Below are 16,173 nucleotides of genomic sequence, written 5' to 3' on the forward strand. Positions count from 1 at the left end.
AGAAAGAATGGTTACTGTGTATGTTTGTGAAATGGAGAAATTAAATCGTTGCCTTTTGATGTTGCATCTTGCAACCATGTATGTATTTGTTAGTTATTGTGGATCATTATGCTATGATAAATTGTGTCCCAGTATATTTTTTTCTTGGATATCTGGGAACTTTTATGTTACTTTTTGTTAGCTTAGTTTGCTGTGCTTGGTTTCAGGATCCCAGACGCTTGGATCCTAGGCGAGTTGCAGTGCCTGCTGAAGCTACATTGCTTCCTAATGCAGAGGAGGATACACACGTGTCATCTGTATTTGAAGGTCCAGCTTCTGTTAATAGATCCACTTCACTAACTTCGGCACTAAACACCGAACCCTATTCTGTGCCAGATGCTGAAGTTGATGGGAAAAGTATCAGAACCCTTCTGGTACCTGAGAAAGAAATAATGCCTAAAGAGGAAGAAGCCGATGAATCCAAGGAGTTCTTGTCAAGTTCAGAGTTTAATGTGCTTGTTAATGGTGCACACTCACCTGATCCTACAGTTAATGAGAGCTCCATCACCTTGACATCCTTGAAAATGGAGCCAACAGATGCAGCAAGTGCTTTGACTTTCCAAGAATCTGAGGACGATTCTCCACCAGCTTCAAACACATCAGCATGTGAAGACACATGCGAAGACTTACCTGAAGTTCCCTCTTACGTTTATTTAACAGAAAAACAGAGACAAATAGTGAAGAAACTGGCCGTGGAACGGATTGTTAAATCATACAAACAGTTAAAAGACCAAGAGTTTTCCAAGACTAGGATGTCACTACTTGCTCGACTGGTCTCTTGGGTATGGAGACTTCCCATTTAGTTTTGTTGGCTGTTGTTTATAGAAAGGTTTTCTATTTATGTTAGTGCTTTAATGTGTTTTGAGCTGATGCATTGACTTTTCTGGGCCACGGGTTTGAACTTGCTGTGTTGAGCTTGACTACCACTGAGCTTAATTCTCACTTAAAGAACCATCACTATGTTTAAGTTGACCTTTCAAACTCTTGCAATCTAACTTGATTCATTTTCTCAAGCTTTAATCAGTTTTACCTTGATTCTTCTGCTTGATCAATTTTAATATTTCTCGTAAGAACTTAATATGAATATGGAAAGCCAACCTTTACATTTTGTGGATTCTAATAATATTTGGAAGTTTATTTGATTTTTCTTCTTGACCATTTTTAATATTTTTTTTTTTTTTTTTGAGGGATTTTTTTTTTTTTTTAATATTTCTGGGAAGAACTTAATATGAAGATGGAGAGCTAATATTTACAATTTGTGGAGTATAATAGTATTTGGAAGTTATTGTTAAAATCTTCATCCATTGTGAAGTAGTCCTTGTAAATTTAGAGTGCAGGTCTAGAAAGATTTTCAGGCCAAAAAGGATTACGAGTCTACATAGTTCATCTAGAATTAAACAATCCTCCTAATCTGTTACTATAATTTCCCTTTAAGCTCATTCCAATAACCAGATAGTTGAATTTTATGCACTATTAATAATAAAATAAACAATAAGAAAAATATTACGAGGGTTTTTCATTATTGTTGGGGTTTATTCCCTGTGAGTATGTGATTGATTGAAAACTTTCTCAACCTTAGGAGGTTATTTGATCTAGTTAACAGTTTAACATAATTACCTAATTCGTTGGACGTTTAGGGGCGTAAATAGTATTATATGGATTATGGTATACATACCTGACGGGAATTTGGTTGGGAACTTGATATTACTTAATTTGCTTCTTCAGCATGGTAATTCATTAAATTAAATTATAAAAAAGTTAGAGCTTAGAGCTTTAAGTTTAGTAAACTATACTCAGTTGTAACAATTCGGGGGGAGTAGGGTTAGAGCTTTAAGTTTTCCCCTTCCCCTAGGAAAAGCTACGTAAGAGAGCTACGGGCTAGTGCTGAGTAGATCTCCTTTTTCTACGGAGGGGAATGATTACTGTTCTTAACTTGTTGGCGTAGAGTGGTGTCAAATCACTTAGTTCTTATATTTGATATTCCTATTCAGGTTTGAGATCAGACTTTGTTTTTTTCATTTGAAACAAGGTGTTCTGGTTTAAGGTTTTTAAGGTTGGTTTGGTGTTGTCTGGTTTTATGTCTTGGTGTCACAGAACTTTGACCAGATTTTGAAGCTAGTTTATAAGAAAAAACACTTATCATGTGGAATAAGTTAGATTTGTGTCAATGTGTATTTTCCAACTATCTATTTAGCATAAAACTTTCAAATAAGCAGTTAAAGACATTTTGTAATAAATAAACAGATATAAGATCTGTTGTGGTCTTGTCTGATCTAGTCTAGTCCGATTATAACAACTGTAGCAAGAATAAATAATTAGTTCCTGATATAAGGAAAAAAGAACAAAGCGTGATTGAGTCATTTTTTGGTGTTAGTATTGTGATTCAGACTATAATTATCACTTGGGAACACATTTAGGACAGATGGCCATTCTTGGATGCTACCCTTGTGGCAGATAAGGTCTTGATGCTAGTCTGTTGAATTTGAGTTAACTGTAAAAGATTTGTGACAGAGCGGGCTGGGATTTTTTGGACTAGCTTTAGTGGAAGGGCTTTGGTACTAGGAGGAGGAGATGGGATGTGTTGCTGTCTGTTCCAGTTGATGGTACCCTAAGAGGTGGTTTAGGCCCGAAAGACGTTTCAGTAAAGAATATCTATTTTCTATTTTTTGTCAGGTATTAGGTAGATAATGGTAGAAAATCCATTCTTGGAAAGAATTGGGGTTTACATGTCTTTTAGGGGGCGTTTGGTATGGGGTCAGGAAAGGAAAAGAGAATGAAAATGACTTATTCTCTTTGTTGTTGTTTGTTATGACATTCTAATCATTCCCTTTACCCTCTTCATTACCAAAAACACATCTACTCTGATTACCAAACCCCCCCATAGTATTTGCATTCACTTTCCTTAGGCACCAACACACCACATCCACCCACAATGTCCCACAAGCAGTGCCCTGCCCCACCCTCCCGTCAGAATCACCACCCACCCATCAAATCACCACCCACCCAACCACCACCATGCTAACCAGAACCTCCATTGCCGCCTACCACCACCTCATATCAAATCTTAACACAAAGAAACCACCCCTAACCTACCCGAAACCACCCTAACCACCACCTGAAATCATTACCCACTCGCTCAAAATTGCTTCCCGACAGCCCAAAACCACCGTAGCTGGCCTATCCGCTCAAAACCACTTCCTAGCCGCCCAGAACCACCTCCAAAAATCCATCCCAAACAACAAACCTCCTCGTATATCCACCACCAACCAACCGGAAAATCCAAAAAATTAAAAAGAAAAAATCAAGTGTAAGAATGAAATACCTTTCTTATTATTAACTATGGTTAAAATGGTCATATTTGGCCATGTAAACTCTAGATATGGAGCTTTCATGGTCGAATTTGAATTTTGACCATGAAAACCTTAAACTTGACCTTTAATGGTAGTGGTGAGAAATGGAGAAGGAAGAGAGAGAAATAGCGCGGTGACAGCCGAAAGTGGGAGGAGGGCGGTGGCCGAAGTGGGAGGAGGCGGCTGTGATACCATATTAGAGGAAGTGTATGGTGGAGCAAAGGTGGGAGAAAGATGAGAGGTGAAAAACTAAATGTCACCCAAACAACATATTATATAAAAGGAGTTTGCTTTGTTTTCCCTCTCATTCCCTTTAACACCGTTCGAACCAAACATCCCCATATTATCTTCCCCTGGTTCATAGGTCATGTTACTCTTTCCTTATTCTACACCTCTATCGCCTCTCCTTAGTTCACATGCTTCTCTGTAATTCTTTATTCCTTCGATTATACTTGTGTTTTTGGAAGTATCTTTGGTAGTTGGAGTCTAGAAGTCTTTGGGTGTTTGGAGTCTTTGGACTTTCTTTCTTAACAGAAAATTTCCCTGCTTCTGCAGATTGTGGTTTTTTGACGGTGTAACTTGTTGGTTCCCTTGTAATTCTTTCTACAAATAAGTGATTAAGCGAAAAAACAACTTTGGACCTTTTTCTATTTTCTCTTTATTTTGCAGTGTTAATGTCCCATAGAGTCAGACAGCATGCTTGGAGGCCCCAGTAAAGTGCTATTGCATAATTTATATGCCTATTGTCCATCTTGTGATGAGACAAAGAACCATTATTTCTTTCCTTCCCTTTTCTTTCCTTAAAAAAAACCCGCAGATAATCGTTCTTTTTTAAATTGCAAGCTTGCTGAGGTTGGAGTGGCTCATTTTATAAATATGTACAGGTTTTCTGTGTGAGCTGCGCGTACTAAGAGAGTGGTGGATCTATTGAAATACATCTTCTCTTGCCATTTTACGGGTCTTTACATTGGAAATGGGATTTATCTCGTGGGAGAGAGCAGTATTCTTAGGCTTACTTTAGGCATGCTTTTCAGGCTTTCTCTAGAAAGTCACTCTGAGACCTACAATGTTTTTGAAGCTTCCATTTCTTGTTTTTCACTTTTGGGTATTCATTCAGTGATTTAAAAACTATATTTATTAATATTAATTTATGATTTATGAAAAGAACATAAACTATGTAGATCATCAAGGGTCACTGACCTCTCTAGTTTTGCTCCACCTATCATTCAAGCTTGACTGAGTGGATCTAGAATAGCAGAAACTTTCTTGACCTCGAGTATGACCTAATTGAATGTACTGTTGAGACTTGATATATGTATACGTACCTACTGTTTTATCAACTTAGTGGTGGCTTTGGATAAGTCGGGAAAAGAAATGTGCATTGCATCCAATATTCAAGAATAGGTTTCTCTCTTCGGTACCATGCAATTTAGTTCAGTTTTTAGATGTTTCTTCATTGATGAGTATGGTCAGGATGATAGATAAGCACTCATCACATTTTATGTTTGTAACAGATGGGGGGTGATGACCTTGTGACAATGATGGTGCAACAAGATATTGTGTTGGATTACAGAGATCAGCAGGTACGAGTTTCTTGGATTGAAATCCTATATTTTTTGCCCCTCTGTTGTTCTTTTTTTAATTGTATCTGCTGTCCTATTCTGGTTGTGGATCATAACAAATAAGGCTGAAGGGAGTGGGTTTGGTGGCCAGAAACTAAAGCATTAGACACAAGGCATTATGTTGAAGTACTGTTAGCAATCAGTTAGAGGTGAAGCTGTATACATTGTGACCCGGCTTGTAGAAACCACCAGGGTGTTTTAGGTTTTGTAGTGGATATTAATTGGGGCTTTATCTCATGGGACTATTGAATTGGTGTGATTTTGACGGTGTGTAATGCCGGTTATATCACCGAGGTCTCTTCTCTGGCAATGGTAGAGAAAGATAAATAAAGAGAGGAGAGTGCAAGGTGAAATTGTAATTTGTTTGTGTTCCATTTTCCTCATCTTTTAAAAATTTGGGGTTGGGGAGGGGTTGGAAGCTGAAGGTTGAAACCCACGTTTTACACGGACTTGAAGCCACATTATTTATCTCTTCATGTCTCTCGGGAGTAGTTTGCTAAATATTTATCCTTTCTACGCAAATATTGAGTGACTGAAGAATAAAATAGTTTAAGGATTGCATAACCAAGTGAAAGAGTTTTTTTTTTTTTTTTTTTTTTTCTTGAAAGGAAAAATTTACTGAAACACATTTAGTGGGGTACTAATCTTGTTGGTACCTTAATTGTAAATCTTAAAACAATACACCATAAAGTGCTATTCTTTCTTATAGTGACACCCCTTGTATCAAATAAAAGCATTTACGGCCTCTTGATTATCATTATCTACTCCTAGAAATTGGAGGGAGATGCTCAGGATGATGTAGGCGACTCATTGTTGAAATTTATTACGCATATATCTTCCTTAATCACCCCTTTGTTGTGAAGTTTAAGATAGGGGATGATAAGCGAATCTGCATTAGGAAAGATGTTTGGACAGGAGGAGCAACTTTTATGTGCCTATTACTCATGTTATTTCTGCTTATCTACCCAACATAATATCCTGTGCTGGAAATTTGTTGCAATTATGCTTGAGACTTGCATTTCAAGAGACCACCCATGACTGAACATTAAAGATTCCGCTTCAATTTTGCGACATCTTGGATTTTCAGATAAGATGGAGGATTCTAGTGTGGATAGGAGATTCTTATTTGGAATTTTGTTGGGGTTCCTTTCTTGTTTGAATCGCACTCTTAAATATCATGCTTTGCGAAGGCGAAGGTGCCCTTTATGACGAGGGATTGTGTGTGGACGTTACCTTTGGGGAGGATCAATACGAATGATATGCTCGAAAAAGAGATCCCTAGATGACTATCTCAGTTGACATTTTCTTGCTTTGCGGAGCTAGTAATGACTCTTGTTCACATATTTTCCTTCACTGTGATTTGGCTTGTTACCTTTGGGAAAGACTCTCTGTAGTATATAAAGTGATTTTGGCAAGGCCTTCAAAGTTCAACTACACTGGAGTGGTTCTCGATTTCTTTTGTTGGGGTTTTGTAGGGGAAACGAGTACTGTAAAAATCTGTGCCTCTGTGGTATCCTGAGATACAAGCATACAACCACTTTTGTGTAGAGGAAAGGGTAAAGGATTCTCTTTTTAATCATAATAGAATGTGAAAATTTACCTTACTCTAAATTTCGTAGTACCACTCTCTAATCCATCCTTGGCCCCTTGGTAAAAATTCTGTGAGATGCACGTGGTCATGGTATGCAACCGAGTGTTAGTGGAAAAAAAATGAATGCCTGGAAACTTGAGAACGCTTATGATTAGGTCCATTGGAAATTAGCCAACTCGAGTAGTGGAGTGTTCATGGTTGTTTGTCACTCCATTGCCTAATCTTTATTTTGTAACTATATAGCAGGAATCTCTGGAACTCCCAAAGATACCATGCTCTGTGTTTTTACTGATTTTAATTTGCATCTGTACCCATTTCTCCCTGGTATGAATTGACAAAACCGAGTCCCAAAAGAAATAGCCTTCCCTGGTTGGCCTATTTCCAATCATTCTTTAGACTTTGGAGCTACCTAGAGGTGAAGATGTCCTGATAGTTGGATCTATGCTCCTTGCAAACATTATCATAGACTGTCCCATTAGTAAATATGAAGTGATTACAGATTGTTTATTACGGAATAATAGAATTGGCTAAGGTATTAATGGATGCCTAAAAGAAAAACTTGCCAAAAACAGAAAGTCTTGATCTCGAATCTTGACAACAATCTAAGTGTTACCACAAACAGAGCTCTAGAAACAAGAACATTTCTGGTTGTTGATATATTGATACAGACTAGTTGCAAGAGGAATCATATTCCTCAAACTTGTTCCCTGTTTAGTCAATGGAATGAATGGATGATAGTTTGCAAGATTCTTTTAGTATGTCATGTATTTTAGAACGGTTTTGATTCTTCTGTATAGATGGGAGCTAGGGCTGTGAAGTAGCATCGTAAAAACTCATAATAAATCACTTATACCCATGCGACAACCAATTGTGCACCACCAAATGATGATCTACTTTCTCGATGTTAATAATTTATCTTGAATGTGCTCGTATTAATTTTCTTCCCGAACAATTCTAGTGCTGTGTTCTGGAAAAGTTCATAGACATCATATTCTCTAATATTTATCTAGTTTCTGCTCTTGCAAGGCTTGGATTTGACAATGTGTTCTGCTAGGTGTGACTGTGTGCGGCTTTTTGGTTAACATTGGCTTTTCTGTTACTTAAGGTTTATTGATTGACATTTTCTTTCAGGGTCATGACCTTGTGATGCATGTCCTATACCATCTCCATGGTTTGATTACTATAGAAGTTGAACAATCTTCTGGTGCTGCTGACTTGTATGAGAAATTCCTTCTTGGAGTTGTAAGAATTCATACATGATACATCTCTATTAATTAGTAATTTGTTCTTTCTTTAAAACTGAAATTTAAATATTCTGTGTTTCTGCAGGCGAAATCGTTGCTGGATACTCTGCCTGCTTCAGACAAGTCTTTTAGCAGACTCCTTGGTGAAGCTCCAATGTTGACTGATTCTGTAACGAGACTGTTGGAGAATCTCTGTTATCCTGATGGGTCGGATATGCGAGGAAAAGATATTCGAGATGATCGTGTAACTCAAGGTCTTGGAGCTGTCTGGAGCTTAATTTTGGGGCGTCCACTAAATCGACAGGCCTGTTTGAGTATTGTTCTCAAGGTAATACGGTTGTGGTATTTTGCAGCTTTTATCATTTGTTTATGAACTTTTCACAAAGAGCTCTTCTGTTAATTACTGGCTCCAGTTCTAGACATCATCAACTTACTATTCAACTTCTTCCTGTTGTTTGAAAGACAATTAATGTTCATTTGATGTTATTTGACATAAGAAACAAAATCAGCATAGTATACATGATTGATCAGAAAGATATTCTTACAGTTTGAGAGTGGTATTGGCGGTGCCTTTTGGAACTTGGTTCCTTTGCCCTTCAGTTTTATTTGGCATAAGATAATGGGATTTTTTACTGGAGACGAACGCTTCCGTACAAGTCATGTTGATTCTTTTAGTACTCCTTGCTTCCTTCCTCTTCCATGGTCATATGATTTGTGAAGTCTTATACAAGAAGCAATCTTTCACAGTCAGTGCACTTTGTTTGCTTATTTCTTTTCACAGTCAGTTCTGACTTATGAGTAAAACCTTAGGGGGGTGTTTTTTGGATTTTCCACATTGAAGAACTCCCACAATGCTCACTAATTTTGTAAGGACTCTGAGGGCCTTTTAATCAGATGAGTACATTTATTTCTTGAGTCTATTTTATTTTTTCTAAATTTCTTTTGATATTGAAGGTCCTGTAGTTCAATCGAATGTCACCAATATGTGCAATGTGATAAAACATGGGCAGACTTGGAGTCACTTGTTCTTGCAGGTTTTATTTTGTGTTTAGTTTTTTCTGATTTTGGGAGAGAAAATCGGGCTCAAGTAGCTTACTACTAGGAACAATCAAATTGTATTTGAATAGTATCTAAAGGGAAACATGATTAAGGCTTAAGGGTCCTCTGATATATTTCTTGGTATTTTAAGGTTTTTTCTTGTGAAGAAATGACCATACATTTGGTGGGATTGGATATTTGTTTAAGCTTACTTCCTTTGTTATTGATTTATGGGGCTCTTTCTAGTGTCACTCTTGAGGGATTATTCACATGTTTGCACTAACAAAATAAAACCTTATTGTGTTGAATCCTTATACTCCCTCTGTTCTTTTTTGTTCTACTCACTGTAGACTCTTGTTTCTAAGTAAATATGGAAAAAATGAGTGGGTGTAAGAAAAAGTGAATAAAGTAAGAGCGATGTAGTAAAAAGGTGAGTATGTGTAAGGAAAAAATGAAATAAAGTAAGAGAGTGAGTGGAAAAGTGTAAAGATTGTGTGGAAAGGAGAGTAAAAAGGTGGTAAGATTTGTACGCCAAAAATAGAATAAAGCAAAAGTGAATAGACTTTAAGAAACACCCCAAAAGGGAAAGAGAACATTAAGGAACGGAGAGAGTATTTTACTTTCTCTCTCCACCTCGTATCCTCACCATTACCGAGACTTCCGTAATTACCTGACGGGGTTCAACACTATCCTTCTTCAATATTTCCTCTTAATAATGAGTGTTGTTTGAAACCACATGACATCACTGCCATCTATTGTTTACAAATTTGGAACTCAAAATGTCATTGTCATGTTAGCAATCACAAAAGATGAAATTGACTATCTACCAAAGAAATATTAGATTTTCTGTTTTCATCTAACTGACTTGATGCAAACTGAAGAATTCAAAATTTCCAAAATCAAAATCCTTGTGAAAGAAAGATGTTCAAAATAAGGGACATTCAAAATGATTTATGTTGAGACAAGGAAGGGGTGTGGGGGTTAGGAGAAATATACTGGTGGAGGAAAAAATCCTATCTCTGACTTGCCATCATCTTTCATTAAGTAAGGTGAAAACCTTTTGCATAGTGTGTTGGGTACTTGAGTTCTTTCTCAGGAAATCTACATGATTCTAACATTATCCGTATGTTGATGCAGTGTGCTGTTCATTCAGAAGATGATACTCGTGCTAAGGCCATCCGTCTGGTATGTCTTCTATCTTACTGTTGCTACTATAATCTATGTGTGATGCTGTATTGTTCATTTTTTCATTGAAAATGTAATTAGTTAGCTGGCGACGTTGTCAGGTTTTGAGATATCATTTTGGATCAGTGGAGCCCTGTTTTAGGCTAGTTCGTTTAGGTCTAATAAGTTTAGATGCTAATTAGTTGAGTGTCTATTACTCAAATTTAGCTTGGGCAGTTGGTTTCTATGTTAACATTGAAATTATTAAAATTTACAATTATACATAAGAAGTAAAGGTATTTTTTTAGGACTTGGCATATACGATAGATATTAGTTCTTTTGAAATTATTTTATATTTATTTTGATGACACTCAGTGATGAATTTTCTCTCTCTTTTTTTCATCTGGCAGGTTTCAAACAAACTTTATCAACTCAATTATGTCTCTGAAACAATTGAGCAATATGCTAAGAACATGTTGCTTTCAGCTGTGGACTGCACAACAGATGCTGATGCATCCGAATCTATTTGCTCGGGAAGAGAAGTAATTAAAACTCTGACCACCGTTTTCTAATGTTATATATATTATCCCTCGCTCCTTAATGTTCTACTCACTTTCCATTTTGTGGTGTTTCATTAAGTTCTTCTTCTACTTAATTCTATTTCTTGCAACCATCTTTTACCATCTTACCCCCCTTTCCTTGTATGTTTTACGTAGGAAACACTATCTCTTACTACCTCTACCTTTTTCTTACACCCAATCATCGTTTTACACTACCTCTCTTACTTATTCCGTGTTTTTCTTACATACTCACTTTTCTCCAACTCTCCTATAAACAAGAGGCTACATTAAGATAAGTAGAACGTTAAGGAACAAAGGGAGTAGTTAAGATGCAAAATGAGCCTTTTCCACTACTTTTGTCTCTCCACACACCCCATAACAGAAAAAGAAACTTGGCAAACATATGGATATGGACTCGTAGGAGTAGGATAAGCAGAATATCATTTCTAGTTTATGATATTTGCGTCGCATACATGCTAAAGCGTGTATAAATTTTCCAAGAAAATACAATGTGTAGAGGACCTCAAACAAGACAGGAGAAGAACAAGAATTAGAATTATGGTTTCCTTCCCTGGGAAATATCTTGATTCTATAATATAAACCTTGAAAAGGATTTCCATCATCATTATAACATTTAGTTTGATGCCAAAGCACTGAAGTGGAAACAGTAGGATGGGGCACACATATACTCTGTTTTTAATCCTTCTTGTAGCGAGAAGTTGAGAACTTGGCAAATGGCCCATCTTTTGGCGTTGGAGATATTTATTTAGCTTCATAACTTGGTGAATGAAGGTCCCAGGGCTATGTGCTTATGGGAAAGCATATTGCAATAAGTGTTCCTTCCTATGACATAGAATGATGCGCTCAAAGGAGATCGTAATATCGTATATCAATTGGATTTCACTGGAAGTCCTCTCTTTAAGCAAAGGACTTCTAGGATATGCTTTTCAGAGATCTGTGAGAGTGTAGTTTGGCACACCCACTAACTTCGTTTGTTTTTTTGTCAATTTCTTTTCTCCGTGAGACAAAAAAATGGAAGTGATGTAATAGGCAAATGTAGTGTTAAACTCAATTATGGCATTTGCATGTGATAGATCATCGTTACCTTATACCTTTTGTGAAAAGTACCTCTGTCCTAAGATCACTCATAACATCTTGAAGGTTTTCGGAATCCCTTGCCTTGCGTAGAATAACTCTGTTGCCAAGAAGCCTTCATAATTAGGCTTCACACGAGAATGTGGTTTGGTGGAGACTACAGTGGCACACATCTCAATATCTTTCTCTATGATGCGAGGTTGAGTACTTGGGTATGGGGTTGCAATCTATAAAATTCATACTTGTTGTTTGTAGGAACAACAATGGATCGGATCTTGCAGGATCAAAATCCCATCCAAATAATAAACGGACCCTAAAACCAGGTCCAACTCCAACTCCAACTCCAAAGTTTTATACTCCGAGTCCTGGTTCGCCAGCATAGTTGGACATCCAGATTCGATCCGTATCCGCCTTGATCCGGACCTCTGCATCAAGAGTCTGAAATTTCAAACCTCGCTCAATTTAAACTCACAGCCATTGCCGTACACACCGTCGTTGCGTCTGCACTTCTCATACCCTTTTCCATCACACCCATACCCATTACCCACCCTTGAATCTTCCACCTTCAATGGTTGAATCGCATCTCTTTCAAGCTTAACCCGCATAATCAGTTCCTTTATCTACTTCTGCTGCCTAGTAACCATTCACTATTGTTGCTGCTACCAAGCTTAGTTTAAAAAAGCGCGCCTTGGCGCAAGGCACCTTCGGCGCCTAGAACACCCCAGGCTCAACGCAGTCCAACAGGCACGCACCTTTGTGCGCCTTGTATGCCTTCAGGCGCTAAATGCTGACGTGGCACTTTTATTTACCTTTATTTTTTTTAAATGATAAACCCACCCCCCATGTGACCTTCCAACGAGACCCGAGGAGAGAAAACAGATCTCGTGCTTCTTCTTCCTTCGCTGCTGCTGCTCGGCGGCTTCTCCTCCACGGTTTCCGACCTCCGGGTATGTACTTCTCTATCTTCTTCTTCTGTCTTCTTTTTCTCCTCCGACCGCGACAGAAGTTGCCGGCGAGGCCTCTCTGGTGCTTGGCAAGCACCAGATGTTGGTGGTTGTCTCTGGTCATCCGTTTTCAGTTTAAGTTCTCTTCTATTTTCGGTTTGTGTTTCTGGTTAGTCTTCTATCTTCGATCTTCTTTTCTCTTTCGCTCTCTTGCTTCTGTCGTCTTTCTAATTTTTTAATTGAAATATTTTTTTCCACTTTCTTTCTTCACGTGGGTGGTACTCCAACCTTTATCCTCTTTCACCTGCTACAATGATTCAAGCTATAATAAGTCAGTAACTCTAAACTCTAAAGACCATAGTGTTATTTAATTTATTTATTTTGTTTTTTTCTCCCTTTTTTTATTTAAAGGCTTTTATTTTACTTTATTTTAAAGCACCTTAGCTTATTTAAAAGCTTTTATTTTACGAAATACACTATCAATTTAACTTAGATTTACGCTTTATTTTTAATTTTTTGTTTTGGATTTTTTAAATTTTTTGTGCGCCTCATATAAAAAAGGTGCGCACCTGAGCCTTGGACCTTAGGGCTCTTGTGCGCCTTGCACCTTTTTAAACTAAGTACCAAGAAACAGTTGCTATTCTTAAGGTAATTCCAATCGGTGTTGTTACTTTAACCCAAGAATTAAGATGGTGCTTTTGCTTGTGTGTAAGTTGATAGCAGGCTAGCAGCGGCGAAAACATTTGAGTGAGGAAATAGGTTCTTTTATCTTTTTATTAGTTATCAAATTGAGGTACTTGAGTTATTAAGCGGAAGTTGTTGGGATGTCATTATTTGTGTCACACTTGTGTCGGACTCGGACCTGATACAAGATCAAATTCGGACTCGGACTTGAGTCAGACTCGGATTGGATTGTCATCCCTAGTTGTTTGGTAACATATTACACCCTAAAACCATACCTCAAATCGGGGGGGGGGGGGGGGGGGTTGAGAAAAACCCACAACCTTGGAATTAAAATTTTGAAAATATAAGATTAATGCTAATCTCCATCACTTCCAATCACCGACATGCACCTACCACCCTCTCGCCTCTCCCCCAACCTAAGATCCAATTCCCTCATCCTCCACCACACTGCTCAGTGCAATTAATCAGTATGGGTTTTATATTATAATCCAAACAACTAGAATAAGATATGGGGGCCATCTAACAGGTTTTGATACTCAACTCCATACATGATAACGGTTTTGAACCTAATAGGGCCTTTGAATAAATGGAAAAAATACGACTGCTAGGTTGTTTACAAGTTTTTTCTTTTAGAGAAAGGTGTATCTGCTGTCATTCTTACACATCTGAGAAAGAAGCCTACTTAGTATTGTTTTCGGCATCTATAAAGGTGTGGATGATGTTATGCTATGGGTTGTATGTAGTATTGATGATATTATTAGTTTCTATGTTACTTGGACACTTTATTTTAGCTCAATTATCCACGTTGATCCTTGGCATTCCAACAAGAGTATGGATACTTCAACATTTCATTTAGGGCCAAAATAATTTTATAAATCACAAAATAGTTGAGTGAAACACTTGGATATGTACCCGTGTTCGACATGGACACCCGAGTCTAAGTAGGGAAAAGGACGGTAGGTGAAGACCTATTAGGGCATAGAAATAATTAAATTTCTTCTTTTAAAGGTCGTATTTTTCATTTTCTCTCAAACGTCGAGGTCTTGTATCTCCTTTTTCCTGCTTAGCCAATCAATATTTTGATTAATTGCTAAAGAAAAAATTAGTGTTCATCAAAATAACTACGTTGGGACCCAACCCTTGTTAGGGGCGAAGCTACGTTGGGCCCAGGGGTTGACCCCTGTTAGAGGTGTTAGAGGTGTTAGAGGCAGTGGCGTATCAGGATTTACTTATAGGGTATGCAAAGGTATATAGACAAAATCCAAACCCATTTTTCATTAGTCTACATATTTTATCTACGACTATTTGTGACCCTTGTATGGTATTTTTCTGTTTTTTCTTCTCAAATTTAATCATTTTATGAAAAAATAATAATGATCCAAAAGTAACCCTGCATATAGAAGATATCAAGTGTATATATAATAGTAAGGAGAAAAATAAATTGATTGACATTGAATAATTGAAAGAGGAGATTGACGTAAAGAGAGGTTGAGAAATAGGACTAACAATATTATAAAATAACAAAAAAGCAAGAGAACAAGAAGTTGGAAGTGTATGAAAATGAGCTAATCTAGATTCGAACTCGACTACTGAGTCAAGAAGTGGCATTACTGACACTCATTACCAGCAAGCTAGTTTCTTCTTTTGATCAATCATTTGCCTTAAATGTTTTTGAATAATCATTCAGGTTATGCAACTTGATCTTAACTGCATCCGCCCCAGGTTTGAGGCGAAGTACATTGGGGCCCAACCCCTGTCATTACATCGAAAAAATGTGTTGTTTTAGTGGTCGAGATCATAGTATTAAAGGAGGCTAGGGGTCCGACTCCGGATACCCGCATATTTTGCTTTTCTTCAGTTCTCCCCCTTCTTTTCTTTAAAGAACTTTTTTATTTTCTATTCGGACTTCTTTCTTTGAGTTAGTATTTCCCTCGTATTGCTTTCACATCTATACTTAAAACAAAAATCCTTAAAAGCATTTCCTAGAGTATTTGCTTTATTATTTTTACTTAAATATTATTTCGATTTTTCATTTCTAATTTTTTATAGAGATAATTTGTATATTTACGTTATAATTAATACTTCATCTGATTCAAAATAGTTGCAACCCTTTGTTTTTTGCACTATTCACATAATCTGCTTTGTTTATTTTAGATGATCTATATTTTAGGAAAAACATATTCATGTGGGATCTTGTTAGATTTATTGATGTATATTTTGCGAAAATTACATTTTTATAATTTTTACTTATCAGTAATCAAATATTAATTGTTCAAGATATGCATTGACAAACGTGAAGAGCAAAGTGTTGCAAATAAAAAGAATCGGAGGAAGTATTATTTAAAATAACTACTGCTAATTCCATGACACTACGACCATTACCACAACTTCATTTTTTTTTATTTTTTTATGTAGTCTAGTGTCATCCTTTGAGTGGAGGAGAGATCCAAGGGAAGATTTGTTAAATATTTTTTCTTTAATTAAATACTACCGGTGTTTAAAAAAGTGCGTTTAAGCACTTAATTAGGCCTAGGCAAAGAGTTTTGGAAGAAGCGCGCCAAAGTGTGCCGAAGCGCACTTTTTGGCGCTTTATTGAAATTCTTTCTCTTTTCTTATTTTACGTTGGAAACTTCTTTTTTATGTTGTTAATGTATTTTCGACCACACCCTATTAATCCTTAACAATGGAAAGTGGCCAAGAGTCCAAAGAAAAGGAAAACGAAGAAAAAAAGAAGACATCAGTCATAGCAGCCGACCCTAGCTTTTTGATAAACACTATGTTATGCTTTATTTTTGCTAAAACAAAGGAGTAATAGGGAAGCAAATATGATGTTATGTATGTT

General features: G+C 37.0%; 1 protein-coding gene across 1 annotated transcript in view; it reads left to right on the top strand.

The window, feature by feature from the left end:
- LOC110798491 (uncharacterized) overlaps nucleotides 1-16,173 on the top strand; it is a 37,180-nt gene that overhangs the window by 13,181 nt on the left and 7,826 nt on the right. Inside the window, exons 9-14 of the mRNA XM_022003667.2 lie at nucleotides 207-821; nucleotides 4,904-4,972; nucleotides 7,734-7,844; nucleotides 7,932-8,174; nucleotides 10,022-10,069; nucleotides 10,459-10,590. Of these exons, the coding sequence (XP_021859359.1) occupies nucleotides 207-821; nucleotides 4,904-4,972; nucleotides 7,734-7,844; nucleotides 7,932-8,174; nucleotides 10,022-10,069; nucleotides 10,459-10,590 (1,218 nt within the window). The remainder of the gene's footprint in view (nucleotides 1-206; nucleotides 822-4,903; nucleotides 4,973-7,733; nucleotides 7,845-7,931; nucleotides 8,175-10,021; nucleotides 10,070-10,458; nucleotides 10,591-16,173) is intronic.

The sequence above is a fragment of the Spinacia oleracea genome, chromosome 4 (assembly GCF_020520425.1).
Source record: "Spinacia oleracea cultivar Varoflay chromosome 4, BTI_SOV_V1, whole genome shotgun sequence".
Lineage (NCBI taxonomy): Eukaryota > Viridiplantae > Streptophyta > Magnoliopsida > Caryophyllales > Amaranthaceae > Spinacia > Spinacia oleracea.